Source organism: Gymnoscopelus braueri, assembly GCF_963280865.1.
Source record: "Gymnoscopelus braueri genome assembly, chromosome: 14".
Taxonomy (NCBI): domain Eukaryota; kingdom Metazoa; phylum Chordata; class Actinopteri; order Myctophiformes; family Myctophidae; genus Gymnoscopelus; species Gymnoscopelus braueri.
Window position 1 is genome coordinate 2549414 of NC_137619.1, and position 19419 is coordinate 2568832.

The 19419-nt window shown below is 42.3% G+C and overlaps 1 protein-coding gene across 1 annotated transcript in view; it reads right to left on the reverse strand.

The window, feature by feature from the left end:
* antxr1d (ANTXR cell adhesion molecule 1d) overlaps positions 1–19419 on the reverse strand; it is a 63960-nt gene that overhangs the window by 41121 nt on the left and 3420 nt on the right. The window contains 8 exon segments of the mRNA XM_080449978.1: positions 5101–5161; positions 5329–5409; positions 6283–6351; positions 6937–7010; positions 7130–7160; positions 11243–11324; positions 13293–13364; positions 14261–14332. Coding sequence (XP_080306104.1) covers positions 5101–5161; positions 5329–5409; positions 6283–6351; positions 6937–7010; positions 7130–7160; positions 11243–11324; positions 13293–13364; positions 14261–14332 — 542 coding nt within the window.

Genomic DNA, 19419 nt, shown 5'->3' on the forward strand with positions numbered 1-19419 from the left:
CTAAATGTGTGGATGTTGTTGCTGCAGTGTCCATTTTGACAACACATTTTTATTTAGTTTTAGTCATAGTCTTTTCAATCAAATTCCATTTATTTTTAGTCATAGTCGACTAAATCTACAGTTGATTTAGTCGACTAAAATGTATTTTGTCGGTGCCTTGATGGCGTCATAATGGCTGATTTTACACTTGGTTGCATGCTGTGTTTTCAGAGCACAACCAGAGACTTGCTTTTTAGTTCTACTGGATCTCTTCTCCACTAGATCCCTCACTAACATTTCAGTCTAGTTTTTATTTGTTGACGACATTTGCAGCATATTTAGTCATAGTTTTAGTCATCATAGCTTGACGAAATCAGCAATGTGTCGCTGGAAACCTTGTCCAAAACCGTTTGAAAAAAAGAGAAGAAAAAGAAAGAATCATGTGTTCCAATGAATCCAATGTGGTTATTATTTAGTCGGTTACATTTATAAAACACAGATACACTTTTAACCAATTTCACTTTCATCATTTTTCAAAACTAGCAAATATAAGCTGCACAGCGTGTTGTTGCATTACGACACGTTTTGTATTTTCACTACAGTTACACTTATACACGTGAAGTATGCCTTTAATTTACAAAAACAAACTAAAATGTTGATATATGGAGATACAAGGTTTGGATAGGGAAGTTTACACGGGCATGCCCGTCCGTTTGCAAGGGTGGGGGCTTGGAGGTTGGGTTGGGGGGGGGGGGGCTTGCCCTGTCCGAACTCAGCCTCTTCAATCACATTAGTGTGATGGGACAGTGACGGAGGGGGGGGGGGGGGGGGGGGGGGGGCAGGGGAAGGGGCAGACGTTAATGAAAGCAGCAATCTCTGCTGTCATACTAGATATAAGGCCCCACTTTCACCACTTGCCCACTTGCTGTGTGTGTGTGTGTGTGTGTGTGTGTGTGTGTGTGTGTGTGTGTGTGTGTGTGTGTGTGTGTGTGTGTGTGTGTGTGTGTGTGTGTGGTAATAAGTGCTGTCATGTCCGATAGGGACGCCCGCACAGCATTCACTGTCCAGTCTGATGGCCTGTTTGCTGGCAGCCCGGTCGTCTGGTCACTTCACATCAGTGTGAGGGACGTGTGAGGGACGTGTGTGTGTGTGTGTGTGTGTGTGTGTGTGTGTGTGTGTGTGTGTGTGTGTGTGTGTGTGTGTGTGTGTGTGTGTGTGTGTGTGTGTGTGTGTGTGTGTGTGTGTGAGCCATTTCGATTGATGTAAGCAGTATGTGTAACCACATTGTGGGGAAAGAGAGAGAGAGCGAGAGCGAGAGAGAGAGAGTGAGCGAGAGCGAGCGAGAGAGAGAAACAGACCATGTTTGCTCCTGAAGCGACTGTCACATTTATGCAGACTGTCTGTAACTATGCAAATATGTCACTTAACCTTCTCCATACACAGTAAGATCCAACAACTCATAAGTTCTCTCTCAGCTGCAGAGATCATAGCGTAACCAAATACACACAAATACACACACACACACACACACACACACACACACACACACACACACACACACACACACACACACACACACACACACACACACACACACACACACACACACACACACACACACACACACACACACACACACACACACACACACACACACACACACACACACACACCCTTAACCCTAACCCCATTCAATCTGGGAACACATCTGTGTCATTTTAGATTTGAGCTATAGGCATTATTTTATTGGCTATTCAAAAATAGCAGATCTACAAGCTCATGGCGTGGCACCGAGTGCTGCGCTATGAGCTTGGTTCAAATAAAAATTGATTCATCAGTTCTGTATTGCAGCTTTAAAGGAGTAGCTCACCCAAAAGAAATGACTTGTTTTCTATCAATTACACCCCCCATGAAGCATTGAATTCATGGAGATTTGTTAGTTTTTGTCGCATTCCTGAGCCAATAATTTGATTGGCTTAGGAGTGTGGTGTGTGGTGCGTAGAAAATAAGTAATTTTTTTGGACGAGCTACTACTTTAAGAGCTTATTATAATGACATACAATGTAATGTGTGTAGTATGATTCAATCAAATGCCCTTCTAAACAGTTGAGCTGCTATCCACCTTCAACCTGGCGTCCCTATTCTGGGCGTGTCATTAAAGGTGAAATCTTTCACACATTTTTAGAAATAAAATAAAAAATTGTGAAAATAGCAGATCTACAACCTCACAACGCGTCCAGCTTGTAGATCGCCCATTTTAGCCACGCGACACAATTGTACGACAAAGGACAAAAAGGTGGCTTTTTTTTCTATGGATTAGTCACCCCATGGAGACTTGAATTCATGGATATTTTTTTGTTGATTATTTTTGATGACCAGCGGTCAGCGGTTCCGGTAGGAGACACAAAGAGTCTCCTTTGTGTCTCCTACCGGAACCGCTGCCTACCGGTCCGCTGGTCATCAAATTATTGTCTTAGGAATGAGACAAAAAACAAAAAATATCCATGAATTCAAGTCTCCATGGAGTGACTGATCGATAGAAAGAAAGTATTTTTTTGGGGTGAACTATCCCTTTAAGTAGTTGATGTTCTATAATGGGGCCAAGGACACTGATTGCTGTGTGATCGATGTGTGTTCAGCACGTCACCTTCACCGTCTCTCAGGCCCCTCATTAATTAGGCCATAATCGGGCCCTTGCGGAAATTGCGGGTCCTTGGGTTTCTTTAGTTCACTGACCATTAGGCCGCTCATCAATCCAATAATAAATGAAGCTGTTGGAGGACATGCTTGACCAAACTGAAGGTCTGAGAGACTCCAGACCGTGGCCATAATTATAAACCGGGCCATATCACTGTTATTTATCGCTCCCTGTCTCGCTGGCTGGTTCAAGCATCTGTTTATGTTCCGAGCTACTTTCTCTTATCGACAGTGTTGATCTTGACAGCAAATATTTATTCAGTTTTAGTCATAGTCTTTTGAATAAAATTCTATTTAGTTTTAGTCATATTTTAGTCATCTGAAATGTTTTACTGTTAGTCTAGTTTTAGTAAATCTACAGTTGATTTAGTCGACTAAAATGTATTTTGGCGGCGCCTTCATGGCGTCGTAATGGCTGATTTTACACTTGGTTGCATGCTGAAAATAGCCGATCTACAAGCTCACAACACGTCGCGCTGCGCGCCGTTGTGAGCTTGTAGATCTGCTATTTTCAGAGCGCAACACCCAAGCGCAACCAAACATAAAATTACTTGTCTTTTAGTTCTACTGGATCTCTTCTCCACTAGATCCCTCACTAACATTTTAGTCTAGTTTTTATTTGTTCTGTTGACAAAATTGTCAATATATTTTCTTAGTTTTAGTCATCATGGTTTAGTTTTTATTTAGTTTTTATTTAGTTTTTGTCAGTGTAAAAAGGTAGTCGACCAACATTTTTCGTCATAGTTTTAGTCGACGAAATCAACACTGCTTATCAAGGGCCGTCATTTGGGGTCCCGGGGTCCCCTATACTAGCATTGGCATTCAACCTCAGGCCATATTGTAGCTGAATGGGTAGAGAGGCTGCATCATGGGAAACTGATTGTCCCAGGTTTGACTCCTAGCCCCGGCTACTGTATGTGTAGAGTTGTCCTTAAGCAAGACACTTCCTGTGCTGGGGGGGGGGGGGGGGGGGGCTCAATTTGACCACCTGAGCAGTTAATTAAATTTCCCCCACAGGATTAATAAAGTCTACATTATCAAATTATGTTCTTTTATGCATATTTCCTCCAACTTTGTTTTATTCCCCCCCCCCCCCAGATTATTCTGATTTCATACTTGTCTGCAACCATACATTCATTAACCATTTTCAACCCAGCATTGCGCCCCTCCAGTTTTTAATGAAATTATGCCTCTGCTCTTATCTCTTCTTAATAAGCTCCACCCCCCAACCCCCCCTTCCTCCTCCTCCTCCCCCTTCTCTCTCTCCTACCCTGGAATCACATTATAGAAGCACATTATGATGGTTGCTGTAGTAGCAGCTCCAGAAAGCACTCTCTTAAGTGAGTCCTAATAAGGTCATGTCAGACCTCATTCATCCTGCTGCCTGTACATAAAAAACAACAACGTCATAGCGGTTCTCTCTCTCTCTCTCTCTCTCTCTCTCCACGGTCCAAGGGCGAGAGGTGGCACTCAGAGAGAGAGAGAGAGAGAGAGAGAGAGAGAGAGAGAGGGAGGGTGGGGTTCAACAGGGCTAGAATGGCTGTTTAGCATATAGGATGTGGCAAACTAGGCCAAGAGATGCAGCCATGCTTAAAGATTCATGGCTAATTCCACTGACCAATGTTCTGCCCCCCCCACAGACACACACACACACACACACACACACACACACACACGCTGGCTGAGGCAGCTATGCTAATGTCCCTTTGGCCATATGAGTGACAATACGCTCACTGTCACTCCGTGGCCATCAGCTTCCTTCCGTGTGAATTCAGACGACCTCACGTTCCATCCAGATGCCTTTTACATGTCTGTCTGTCTGTCTGTCTGTCTGTCTGTCGTCTGACATAATCACATCACTGGCGTTTGCCCGTCTTAAACCCTTTATTAATCACCTAGTTCACACTTTAGAAATATACAAGCAAAGCTCACTTTTCTTTTTTTAACTCAGCTATTTCACATGCACCAAAATAGGGACGCCAGGTTTGAAACCTTATCCTCATATATCAGTCCTCACTAATGCACACCATAAAATGGTACCATTTGTGTCTAGTTTCTCTGTGTCTCTGAGCAAAAACGGAATAGACACTTTCTCTTCCTGGAACGTTTGCATGCAAAAGTAGCACCCACCCACCCACCCCCACACACACACACACACACACACACACACACACACACACACCAACAAGCTTGAAATCTGCTTTGAAATCCAAAATGATGTTCATCATCCTTCACCCATTTTCAACCTATGTTCATATAATTGGTCATTGCTCAGTATCATGGTCAGTATCATGGTCAGTATCATGGTCAGTATCATGGTCAGTATGATATTTTATTGATTTTGATTTGGTTTTGGTTAACGATATACAAGACAAGTATAACTTAAACCCAGGATAATACATTAAAGCGTAATGAAACACTTACCTCCAGCACACACACTGGACGGTTCTGCTGCCAGGATCTCAATGCAGGACTTCTTGATAATCTGAGAAAATAGTCAAGAGTCAGTATGAGACCAATATTACATGTGTGTGTGTATGTGTGTGTGTGTGTGTGTGTGTGTGTGTGTGTGTGTGTGTGTGTGTGTGTGTGTGTGTGTGTGTGTGTGTGTGTGTGTGTGTGTGTTTTTTGTGAGTGTTATATGTTTTATACCGAGTCGATGACTCCTGTGAGGGACTGGAATCCTCCCCATACTGGGAACACGTGTTCCACTGTGTCTGCTATGGTAGCCAGCTGGGAAACACACACACACAATACACAGTCACATCCTTAGTGGTGATTTAAATGCCATGTCTTGAAGATCAACTGGGTGATGTTAAAGGAGTAGTTCACCCAAATAATTACTTATTTCCTATCAATTACACATTGAATTCATGGAGATGTTTTTGTTTTTGTCGCATTCCTAAGGCATTAATTTGATGACCGGCGGAAAGATGCTAATGTCTCTGGTAAGAGACTCAAAAGAGACTCTTTGAGTCTCTTACCGGAGAGACCACCGGTCATCAAATAAATGGAATGCGATAAAAACAAAAAAATCTCCATGAATTCAATGCTTCATGGGGTGTGTAATTGACAGAAAATAAGTAATTTTTTGGGTGAACTACTCCTTTAATGGTCCCGAAAAGGTAGCCCACCCCTGCTTTTTTTTACAGAGTAGCAGTGCAATATATTTATTCTTCATAATTGTCAATTAAAAAATCATTGATCATTGATAAACCTTCCCTCTTTCTTTCACAATCCAGAATTTTAAAACCAAGTGGCCACAATTTCGGTTGCATATGAAACAGGATTGTGTGACATCATCAGTATATTAAAAGTCCCCAAAAATATTGTTACATTCTTGTTTGATGTGCATAACATTTTCCCCTTACAGATAGTCAGAATTTATCATAAGTTATTGACTCATTCTTTGTTAGGTTGTATTGCTAAATTATTGACTTATTCTATACTTGTATTATTCCAATTACCGGCCATTAATAAAGCGATGGTGGTTTTCACTGTCTGTCTGGCATTGGGTGATCACAGCAGCTTTGGAAAAGACCTTTAATGATATTGGGCTCAACTGGGTTGCCCCACCCCTGGTTTATCAAATGTCTGAAACCCTACCTGTGTCTGGTTGAATTCTTTGACACCCACGCAGTACACAATGGCTCCCAAAGACCTGGCCCTCTCAGCCTGCAAGTACAGAGAGAGACACAGACAAAACCTTTAATCACACGCTGTTTGGTACAACACCCATACAGTATAAACACTGTTCCCTCTTTTTACAAATACACTGCAGTAGGTCCAACCAACTCTCACTTTGTGTGGGTGAATTGCAACTTGAATGAGCCTGACACAGTTTGAGCCTGATCACACCACAAATACATAGCTCGACAAAAGAAAAGTAAAGGGTGAATGGTTAATAGACTGCATTTATAATAGTGTTGAGGCCTTCTGACCCCTCAAAGTGCTTTACAATGTATTTCACATCATTCACTCATTTACACACACCGACAGCAGAGGAAACCATGCAAGGCACCAACCTGCTCACTGCTCATCGGGGGCAGTTAATGGTTAGGTGTCTTGCTCAAGGACACTTCGACTACAGCACTTTAGGTGCTATAGACAACAATAGTCAATATATTTAAAAAAAATCTATACAGTTTTACAAGCTTCATGGATGTATTTTGTTTTTATTAGTAGTATACATAAAAATCACATTAAATTTGTCAAGTGACTGTAACGCATCCTAAGTGACTGTAACGCATCCTACAATACCTCTCGTTGAGCCGTGTCAAACTGCCACTCGTTCAGCTCGCCGTCGGTCAGAGCGATGATGACGCTGGCCGTCCCTTTAGAGCGCACATACACACACACACACACACACACACACACACTTAACATTATCTGACAAACAGCTGGAAACAAAACAAAAGTGCAGTGAAAATTGAAAAATCACATTTGTGCTTACCAGAGTTCTCCTGATAAATCTGCATATTAGCCTGAAATTACAAAAAAGAGGGTATTAAGAGTGATGAAGACCCTGTACTGTACACAGCAAGGTCCAGGGACCCCCGTGATGGGTCCATTTTGACACTTTTAAGAGTTAACCCTAGCGTCATTACTCTCTGAAATCATGCTTGGCTCGCTATAAGCAAACATAGCGAGCCAAGCATGATTTCAAACGGTACCACAAACTTAGCCTGACACTCAGCCTGAATGTTCATTTGGTTTCACTCCATCATTCAGTCTGAAAGCCCTCTCAGTGCATGGATTTGTGAGATGGGGGCGTGGCCAAAGTTGGACTCGATTTGGCGATTGGTTCATTCTGGCTTATCCTGATCGGGCAGGGCCGTCGTTTAGATTTTCAACCGAGAAAAGCCTGCCTTCTACAGAGGCACCAGACCCTGAATGCGAGGCTAGCGATCTCAGGGGCTGGAGCCAGGCTACCACAAACAGCTTAATTAGGACATTTATTGAATAGGCTGAAGCCTTAATATATGCAGGGCTGGATCCTAAGTCCATGGACCCCTGGGCCTAAGACTGTCTCAGGGGCCCCCACACTCCACACAACTGCCTTTCTATTCACATTCTTTAGGAAATCAAACGCAAGCTATGTTATTCATTTATTTTAATGGCAGACAAAAACATCCGTTCATATGGTCCACCATCCAGTCACGCTCAGGTTTGCTGGTTTGAATGTGAACCCCGTCCAATCAATTTGATCATTGATAAACCTTCCCTCTTTCTTTCATAATCCTGAATTTTAAAACCAAGTGGCCACAATTTGGTTTGTATATGAAACAGAAACAGGATTGTGTGCTGTCATCAGTATATTAAAAAGTCCCACAAATGATCATACTTGCCCTGATGAAGACCAGTTCTGGTCCAAACATGTTGGCTTTTAACATTTTGTAGACGTGATCATATCACGGGAGCGATGGAGCGTGAATGAAACACAGGAATGAACCCTGAGGCTAATACGTGGTCCAGGTGTGTTAGTCTACTAGACTACTACTCCTTTACAACCACAGCTGATGAGACCAGACAGCACTACAATGACTTTGGGAACAGACAATGAGGCAAAAGATATATAACTAGAAAAAGTGCTCCTCGGATCACAGGTCTCCGCCAGGTCAGGTAGGTTATTGTGGGCCAGCAATGTTCAGAATTTGCCAATCAGGATGGAATATAAAAAATTGGACGGAACCATCTTGATCACTTGACTATAGAGATAATGTGTACTGATTTGCATGATGTTTGGACAAAATTTGTAGGAGTAATATAAAAAAGAAAAATCGGCCTCCTGGTGGCGCTATAATAGGGCAATGTTAAAAGGGTGGCGTTTGTTCTTCAACGTAGTGCGAATGTACGTGCAAAGTTCCACCGCAATCGGACGCTGCGTTCATGATTTGCGGCATTTTGTTCAAAACGGGCCACTCCTGCAAACCTTAGATGTCAATATTAGCCAATCAGGATGGAAAACAAACAGATCCATCTTGATCACATGACTATAGAGATCATGTGTACAGATTTGCGTGAAATTTGGATAAAATCTGAAAGCTTAATCTCAAAATTTGTGTTTTACATAAGTCAGCCTCCTGGTGGCGCTATAAAAGGCTAATGTGAAAAATGCAGGGCAGATGTTTTTCCTTGGCCTCTAGGGAGTATGCGTGCAAAGTTTCACGCAGATCGGTGCAGGTTACAGTTAAAAACGCAATTTGGCCTTTTATAGCACCACCATGAGGCTGATTTGAAAATGTCCAAGTGGCATTTCTTCCTCGGCCTAGTGTGAATGTGCGTGTGAAATTTCACGGAAATCGCAAGCTGCGTTCATGATTTGAGGCATTTAGTTCAAAATGGACCAATCCTGCAAACTTTGGAAGCCAACCTTAGCCAATCAGGATGGAATATGGAAAATCAGACAGATCCGTATTGATCACATGACTATAGAGATACTGTGTACTGATTTGCGTGATGATTGGATAACATCTGTAGGAGTAATATCAAAAAATTGATTTTGCACAAATTGGCCTCCTGGTGGTGCTATAACAGGGCCATGTAAAATATTTGGGGCAGAGGTTCTGAATTGGCATCCAGGGAGTGTGTGTGCACAGTTTTGCAGTGACCGGGCCAACGGTTTTGGAGATTAGCCGCTCGCAGACAGATGGACACACGGACACACAGACACACGGACACACGGACGGACGGACGGACGGACGGACAGGGGGTAAAACATACTCTCTCGCCATGCCTTTCGGCCTGGCGGAGACAATTAACCCATTAAGACCGGGAACGCATCCGTCATTTTAAGATTTATTTGCGCAATAAAAAAAATAGTAGATCTACAAGCTCATGACCTATGAGCTTGTAGATCTGCATTTTTTTTGAAAAATCTTGAAGAATTTGTGCAAATCTTTGAATATAATATATATTTTTAAAGTGATTTTTTTACTCAAATCTTTGCTTCTGGGGGTCCTTGGAACAACATATTTTGAGATGGGGGTCCGCGACCAAATACATATCATTTTGAGGGTCCTTAACATGAAAAAGTTTGAGAACCACTGGTATTATAGCAACATATTTTTTTTCAAAAAACTGTTAGGATTTAGAAGACATTTGTAGAATCCCCCAGAAGCAAAGATTTGAGTTACAAATGTTCACTTTAAAAAATATATATATTCAAAGATTTGCACAAATTGTCATGGTTTTTCAAAAATAGCAAATCTACAAGCTCGTAGCGTGACACAGAGGAGCTTGAAGATCTGCTATTTTTGAATAGCCAAAGAAATCGAAAGTGACACAGGTGCGTTCCCAGTCTTAACGGGATAATGCCAAGAAAGGGAACTTGGCAAAACACTTTCACTTTCTGACTATAAGCACAAATCATATGACAAGACTTCCCCAGCCCATGTGATAAAAAGGAAGAAGTGAAATCTAATATGTATTTGTGTATTGTGCAGGAAACTGGTTCAATTGCTGTCATGCGTATTTTAAGAACATGTATTTTTGGGCACTGGGGGGCGTGTTCTCTCCTCCGCGTCATCAGTGCCCATACCCTAGGTGGGGTTGGCGAAAGGGCCTTTCTGTGTGGAGTTTGCATGTTCTCCCCGTGTCTCCTAGGGTAGATACCCTCACAAAAACATGCAGTAATCCTGGTCTCTTTACTGCCTCCCCCTGGCCAGCCGAGGCGCCTGATGGAGGGGAAGGGAACTGGTTGGAATAACGTGTTCCTTCCACGCGCTACGTCCAACCAGGGAAACTCCCCCCTGTCAGGTGACAAGAAGGTCAGTTGGCTCTCATGCATTGAAGGAGGCATGAGCTCGGCCCTGGCCTCCCTAGGTTGGCAGAGGGAGTGTAGTGCCCAGGATTACATAGACAATTGGCACTGGGTGTAAAAAATGGGGTTACAAAATCGTGGGATAAAAATGTAAAAGAAAAAGAAAAGAAGAACATGTATTTTTCTCATAAGCAACACCTGCACAGTGATGGTGAAAATGGTAAATGGTGCATTTGTATAGCGCTTTTACATAGAGCGCTTTACATAGATTGTGCATTACATTCACCCATTCACACACACATTCATACACCAATGGCAGAGGAAACCATGCAAGGCACCAACCTGCTCATCGGGAGCAATTAGGGGTTCAGCGTCTTGCTCAAGGACACTTCAACACTAACTCTGGGGGAGCCCCCCAGCCCGGGATCAAACTGGGAACCTTACGGTTTCCAGTTCACTCTACCCGGCCACTCTACCCCTGAGCCACTGCCGCCCCAAAAAAAAGGAACTTTGACACTTTCAGAAAAGCCACAAATCTTATACTACAATACGTCGTTAATTAGTGTGTTGTTCGCCTCACGGCACACCGGTAGTGCAATTGTCTCCAAACATTGCACGAATATAAGTCATGGATGATGATGGGTACAATGACTAGGCTAGCTTTCATGCTTTGAACATTCACATTTCTCGCACGCACGCACACACGCACACGCACACACGCACACACACACACACACGCACGCACGCACACACACACACGTACACACACACACGTACACACACACACACGCTTTATAGCCTTACCATTTCCAAGCCTAAATTCATGTAAGTGTCTCCTCCAGGAACAACTCTCCTCAGAGCCGTCAGGCCTCCTGTAATGGCCTCCCTGTCAGGATGAGGAGAACATACAGTCTGTTGAAGGAGACGCACTGGGAGGAGAACAACATACAGTTACACTGAAGGAGAACAGAAGGAGAACACATACAGTTACACTGAAGGAGAACAGAAGGAGAACACATACAGTTACACTGAAGGAGAACAGAAGGAGCGCTACAGAGAGCCAGACATCATAATGAAGTGTACCGTTTCATACACTGGAACAAATACTATATAGTATCAGTGGTGGAAAAAGTACTCAGATATTTTACTTAAGTAAAAGTATCAATACTGCAATGTAGAAATACTCTGTTAAGTAAAAGTCCGGAATTCCGGAACACTTCACTTCAGCCCTATATGCATTTTGGCCATTTGACAATAGCCGATCTACAAGCTCGCGATGCGACGCATTGTGAGCTTGTAGATCTGCTATTTTCAAAAGATTTTTATACATTTGAAAACTTGAAACGGGACATTCTGCATAATGAGCACTCTCAACTTTTGGTACTTTAAGTACATTTTGATACCAATACTTGTACTTTCACTCAAGTAAATTTTAAATTCCGGACAGAGTACTTCCACAGAGTACTTCCGCAGTATTGATACTTTTACTTAAGTAAAAGAATTAAGTACTTTTCCCACCACTGACTACAGTATATAATGTCAGTATCTGCATGTGACGCAGCATAATGTTATGCTACCAAAGCCTTCCAATCTCTTCAAAACTATGGAAGGCTGAACTAACGACTGGAGCCTAAAACATTAAGCCTGCAGGATCAGTTCTGGGTCGCGGAGAGAAAACCTTTAGAAAATGTGGGTCTGTGTGGAGAAAACACTTTGAAAACCCGCCGGTATAGGATTTCACTTCAAGATAAATACAACGAGGCCGGACACGTTTTGTTTTGACCCACTCGGTCACACACCAGATGCCAGGCTGGAATTTACAGACAATTCAGATAAACCGTCAGATAAGACGCTTTCATCAAGTCTTTTTTTTGTATTGGCCTGTGGTACCTTAAACCCAGAAAACATATTTTTTTTAAATACTGTTGAGAGAATAGCATTTGTGAGTACATACACAGTAAAATCCCATGTTAAAGATCCATTTGTACCTCTAAAGTTAGAACACATTTAACTAAATGGATGCTTATACGGGTCCGTTCGGTTACATTTGTACTCTCTCAGAGTTCATTTAACACTGAGGATTTGACTGTGTACCCCAGCTACAATATTGTTTTTCAGTTGAGTACCCCTTCACCCATACAAAACATTCTCTCTGATAGGCCTACTGAGGATGAATTTCAGTTGTGTAAAGTAACTAAGTACATTTACTCAAGTACTGTACTAAAGTAAAGTTGTGAGGTACTTTTACTTTACTGGAGTAGGCCTACTTCCAATGTTCAATACCTTTACTTCTACTCTACATGTCAGAGGCAAATATTGTACTTTTACTCCACTACAATTATTTGAAAGCTTTAGTTACTAGTTACTTTGCAGATTTAGATTATTATTACAAAACATACATTAACCACTTCAGCCCTATATACATTTCGGCCATTTGAAAATAGCAGATCTACAAGCTCACAATGCGTCTCATTTTGAGCTTGTAGATCTGCTATTTTCAAAAGATTTTTAGACATTTTAAACATTTGAAAACTTGTGAATGGGACATTCTGCATAATGAGTACTTTCTACTTGTGGTGCTTTAAGTACATTTTGATACCAATACATTTATACTTTCACGCAAGTACATTTATAAAAAAAAAAGTAGTACGGTACTTTTTCCACCACTGGAAACAGATAGATAGAGAAAGAAAGAAACTGAAGAACGGGTCAGATATCGATATGTGCAGCAGTGTGAAATATATACATACGGTGGGAGGAGACAGTTAAATAGCATCAGATCATCATAACATACATAAGGTGCATAAGGTTTAGGAACACATCAATAAAGCAGCAGATAAGAGAAGTGTCCTACTTGTTCTCAGTCAGTTTCATGATGGTGGTTCCTCGCGTGGAGAAGACGATGAAGGACATTCTCAGCATGGGGCTGAATGGTGAACACACACACAAAGGTCTTATGTCAATTACAGATGGAGGAACAGAACCCACGTCATGTTTTTACATACCATTGCCGTTGGTCAGAAACCTTCTATATCCGATGTAGTTATAGTTTAGTCACAAGTTCTTGTTAATACTTTTCATTGCTTAGATCAGGGGTCTTCAACGTTTTTTCAGCCCAAGGACCCTAGCTGAGAGAGAGACGAAGCAGGGACCTGTTCATTTCAGACATTTAACCACCAACCGTCAATACTTGGTACTTAATTAGCTTTTTTACCTTTGCCGAAAATAGCTGATCTACAAGCGCACAACGCGCGTTGTGCACTTGTAGATCAGCTATTTTCTGCTAAAGTTCCTCAGAACAGAGATGCTAGGGTTCAAGTGGTTAATGTAAAAAAAATATATCCTATCACAAAGATTTGGCGGACCCCCTGGAGTAACTCTGAGGACCCTCTATTGAAGACCCCTGGCTTAGATATTTATACATCTCACAGACACACTTAGGGCGCAGTCACACCGAACTGGAATTCTACCTATGAGGACGGATTCTGCCAATGCTTTTCAATGAGAACGCAGCAGTTTGTTGCCATTTGCGGATTTCGTCAAAGAAACGCTTTGCGTTCTTTGCTTTCATTTTTCTTTAGCTTGTTGCTGTTGCATCTCCCCTTCCAATAAAGCAAGGCCCTCCGCCTGTCCATTATAGACACTAAACCTCAGATCTGGTTTGATTAAGATAGCCGCGGCCGCCTAATAAAGTTGGATAAAGTCGTAAAAAAAAACTTAACCGGGCTACAGACAAAGCCATTTCTAGTCTACGGGCTATAAGGGGGAAATATGGAGATAAAAGATTTCTGCCTGACAGCGATAGTATAGAGTATGTTTTACCTGATAAACTTCTCCGCCAGCTGCTCCACGAAAGAGTAGATCTCTATCCAGTGGTTTTTTACACTCCCGGACCTTAAGAAAAACAAAACAGTATATGAAGCATTTCTGTGCTGATAGTAGTTGAGCCTCAATGCCCACCAAACAGTGTGAGCGCTGACACAGGAGGAAATTCACAACAAAGCTATGTAGATTGTTTATAGTGTCAGAAATACCTCCAGTACAGCCTAAAATGCTGGAACGGGTATTGGCGAGTCTATGCACCGATCTGCATGTAATCTATCACGTGATTTATGCGTTATGTTTAGTTTTTAAGTCGCTGTTGCGTCAGAACACCTCTAGCTGACAGGCAAGGCAAGTGTATTTCAACAACAATGTGCTTTACCAAAAACCTTAAGCAAAAGAAACACATTATAAGAGGACATTTGAATTCAGTACAAATTAAGAAAGAGAGAGAGAAAAGAAGGCTTACCGGTGCGGTCACACCGAACTTTAATTCTGCCTGTGAGGTGGATTCTGCCAATGCTTTTCAAAGGGAACGGAACGTTCTTTCGTGGAAATCCACAATTGGCAACAAACTGCTCCGTTCCCTTTGAAAAGCATTGGTAGAATCCGCCGCATAGGCAGAATCAAAGTTCGGAGTGACCGTACCTTAACACAGAGCAAAAAACAACAACAACACAACACACAATATAAATAGGCCATTTGAATATAATGAAAACAAAATAGGTCAAAAATTAAATGTGGAGAAACACAATCACAATGTTTTTGAACCTCAATGCCCACCAAACAGAGACTATGTGAGCACCTACAGACACAACCACAGGAGGAAGTTCACAACAAAGACAGCGGGGTTGTTTATAGTCAATTATTAGAACAGGAAGCATTCCTCAACCTGCCCAGAGACTACAGCCCCACAGATGCCAGATTTTTGGGTAGGATGAAGATCCCCATTTTGGAGAGTCCTTTAGTAGACCACCGATTGCTGATAGCTAATTATTTGATCAATATTTTGTAAAAACTTAGATTTCTTTGTAAGAACATTTAACTAGAATTAATTTAATTTAACCACTTAAGCATTTTTTTTAAACGTTTGCCTATAACGACATACTCAAAATAGCCACGCCAGGTGGAAAGCTGTTAAAAACTTGGGAAACATTTGCTGCATAATCGTAGATAACGATGTCATAAAAGCAAAAAACGAATAATGTCCGATATATACATATCGGCCAAACCCACATATACCAGGCAGCAGGCTCTACCAGGGACACATTCCATTACCCTGGACCTGCCTGGGCAGTGACCTGGCTACAGTGAGAGCTCCTGGTTAAAGCCTGCACCAACACACTGCTGCATACATCACATTACAGTGGGCCTGTCTCACTAATGAAGGCCGGTCCCAGGGGGGCTGCTAATGGGGGCTAATTGCTACCGGGGCAGAGGACTGAGGTTAGATGGGGACAGATGCAGCAGGCTGCCTCCAGCAGACACCATGCAGCAGGCAGCTGGGCCTGTATGCCTCTGTGCACACGTGGGCGTGTGTGTGTGTGTGTGTGTGTGTGTGTGTGTGTGTGTGTGTGTGTGTGTGTGTGTGTGTGTGTGTGTGTGTGTGTGTGTGTGTGTGTGTGTGTGTGTGTGTGTGTGAGAGAGAGAGAGAGAGGAGGGGGAACAGATGGTCCCACAGCGCTCGGCCAGCCTAACAACAGGTTGGGGGCCCGTGGAGTGTAAAGGCTGTGACATGCACAACAGAGGGACCCCAGAAGTAACACTCTGCAGGGGGGGGGGGGGGCGTGTCAGTGTGTGTGTGTGTGTGTGTGTGTGTGTGTGTGTGTGTGTGTGTGTGTGTGTGTGTGTGTGTGTGTGTGTGTGTGTGTGTGTGTGTGTGCTGTTAAAGCATGTTGATGACATCAGAGAACAGAGGGACACAGAGGGCGGGGTGGGACAGGACAGAGGGGGGGGGGGGGGCAGGAAGGAGGTCGTAAACAAGAGAAAGTCTGCTCTGATTTCAGACCTTTAGATTCATGATGCATCTTTTGTGCCCCCCCCCCCCACCAATTGATTTAACCCTTCATGATCATTCACCAGCTCGTTTCCTCATGTCACAAATAGCATGGCACACTTTAACCCATTCAATCCTGGAACTCATCTGTGTCATTTTAAGATTTCTTTGGCTATTCAAAAACAGCAGATCTACAAGCTCATAGCCGCACTATGAGCTTGTAGATCTGCAAAAAAAAAAATCGTGAAAATTTGAGAAAATATTTGAATATATATATATTTTTAAAGTGAACATTTGTAACTCAAATCTTTGCTTCTGGGGGTCCCTAGAACAACATATTTTGAGATGGGGGTGCGCGGCCAAATACATATCATTTTGGGGGTCCTTGACATGAAAAAGTTTGAGAACCACTGATTATAGCAACATACGTTTTTTCAACAAGATTGGAGTTACAAATGCATGTTATGCATTTGTATGTACATTACATACAATACTGTATGTAGTATATACAGTATATACTAGTATATATATATAGTATATACTATACAATATACAGTATGTAATAAGTATTGTAAGTATGTAATACATTACATACTATTTACATACTATACAAATGTTCGTTTAAAAAAATATATATTCAAAGATTTGCAAAAAATTGTCATTATTTTTTTTAAATAGCAGATCTACAAGCTCATACCACGGCCCTCGATGCCGCACTATGAGCTTGTAGATCTGCTATTTTTGATTAGCCAAAGAAATCTAAAAATGTCACAGATGCGTTCCCGTCTTAATGGGTTCAAGAATGACTCCGGAAGGATGCATATAGTGTCATAGATCATTCATCACTCTATTGTTTACAAGTGAGACAATTATAAGTAAACCTCTGATAGCTGGCTAAGATTATAATTGTGCAAAATCTGTCACAACATGGTGTTGATTATTGCACCCAGTCCTCTGTTAATCATTTTGACTATGAAACAATGTCTCCACAGTGTCAGGGTTTGCATTTCTCTCGCAGGCTACAAGGCTTTAATTAAGGATTATCTTTGTATATGACAATACATGAATAATCCTTAGATATACTTATTATTATTAGATTAGAGTAGTCCTTGTTTAAGCACATCCCTATTCTGGAATGAACTTTCAGCGAAAATAGCAGATCCTCAAGTGTCGCAACGCGACGTGTTGTGAGCTTGTAGATCGACCATGTTCAGCAAAGAGATTTGGTGTAGAGGGAAAAAAGGAGGGAGCCGATGTAAACCCCTAGTGGGAATCTGGTCAACAAAGGTTAGCTTTTTAGCTCTTTAGCTAGTGTCCTTCTCCTAAACAAATAAATAATGTTTGTGAGGAGTCCATCCATTCTGTTTACAGGAACCTCAGCTGTGATGTTAGCAACTGTCGCAATTGCAATAAAAAAAAGTCTCTTTGTCTACACAAAGCACTAATCTGCGACCTCTAGAATAGATGGTGTGTAATTATGTTTCGTGGCTTTTATCCGACATAAGACATTACGTAATGTTGCAATTCAACTATAAACGGCGTGCAGAGCAATGCTTGCTTCTCTTTTTACAGACTTAGACTTCCTGATGTCCTCACCATCTCGATTAGACCACTTCAGATCTGAACCACTGCTATCATCTATCATTAAAGTCTTGGTTCGTTCTGGTTACTGGTATTTTGCACTTGGCCATATGCCCAAAGCTACTTATGGGTCAGTGAAGAAAAACTAATACCTGCACCTACTCTGCAGCACCCAGACAAAAAATAAAAAAGGGTTATTATTCTATTTGTGGGCTACCAGATATACAGGAAAAATGCAGCCTGGTATTTGGTGTGGCTCAGACAGAGTGATGGAATGCAGGGAGCCGGTTGGTGTCAGTGTCTCCCCTCCTGTGTCTGTTGGACACAGAACCCACCTCTCTCCCATCTGCATGTGTTGACGTCATCCTGGCAAACAGACGTCTGGAATGGGCACCGTGGCCGTGGCCAAACACCAGGAGCTCAACCTACACTTAAAAATAGAAGCCGTTCACTTGGCCCTTTTGAGGCACATCTTAACCACATGAACCCTAGCGTTCCTATTCTGGGGGGGGGGGGGCATAGCCGATATGTGAGCTTGTAGATCAGCTATGTTGGGGCGAACAGATGTGGTGTAGAGGAGAAAAAGGAGGGTTCTTAAAGTAGGCTATAGAACCCTGGGGGACCGAGGTCAACTAGTCTTTTCCTGGCAATTGTACTATTGTTTTAGCAGAGAAAAACAAGACGGGGTGTGATACGGCGTGGCTTCCCTGTGGATCTCTGATGTCATCATGTTGAATACAACATGTGGATGATGACAGTCTTGGCCAAATATGGAGGGACGAGTGGATCTGACATTATGATTATTATTTTAAAAAGTAAAAATATTAACACACTAATAAGAAATCACTAATTATATGAAGAATATTCAGGGTTTTACTTCCTTGGCCAACTGTCAACATGCACGAGAAATTTACTGCTGTGGTCTGTGTGATTAGCCGTGGACACACACACACACGAGTCGGTCCCCTCAACAACGAGATGCATCTCAAGGGGCTTATCCTCCAACTGAAGTTTCTAAATAAATAAAACACACACACTTCTAGACAGCTTGGCCCTAGGAGCCATGCAGTAAAAACACGTGTGTGGACATGTGTTTTGATTAGTGTAACACACACACACACACACACACACACACACACACACACACACACACACACACACACACACACACACACACACACACACACACACACACACACACACACACACGATTCGTATTTTGACAATTACAAATGACTCATCACATTACTTGACATTGGATCACATGGTAGGGATTAGATTAGGACCCTACGTGGCACTTTGAGGTCTAAAAACGACCCACAAGTAAACACAGACGTGGGGAGCAGGGCCTGCTGCTGCTACGGCATCCAGACAGACAGATAAACAGTGGCACACCAGAGGGTTTGCTCATGCATGTCATGCCAGCCACAGGCAAATCCTCTATGTCAATGTAACTCTGAGGAGTGTAAAAATGGACCCAAATTAAAGGGGTGGAAGTGATGTGGGAAAAAGGTTCAAGCTCTATATTCTGATTGTAGTCATCGCTATAGAGCAGAGGATCGGGAACAATATTTGGGTCACG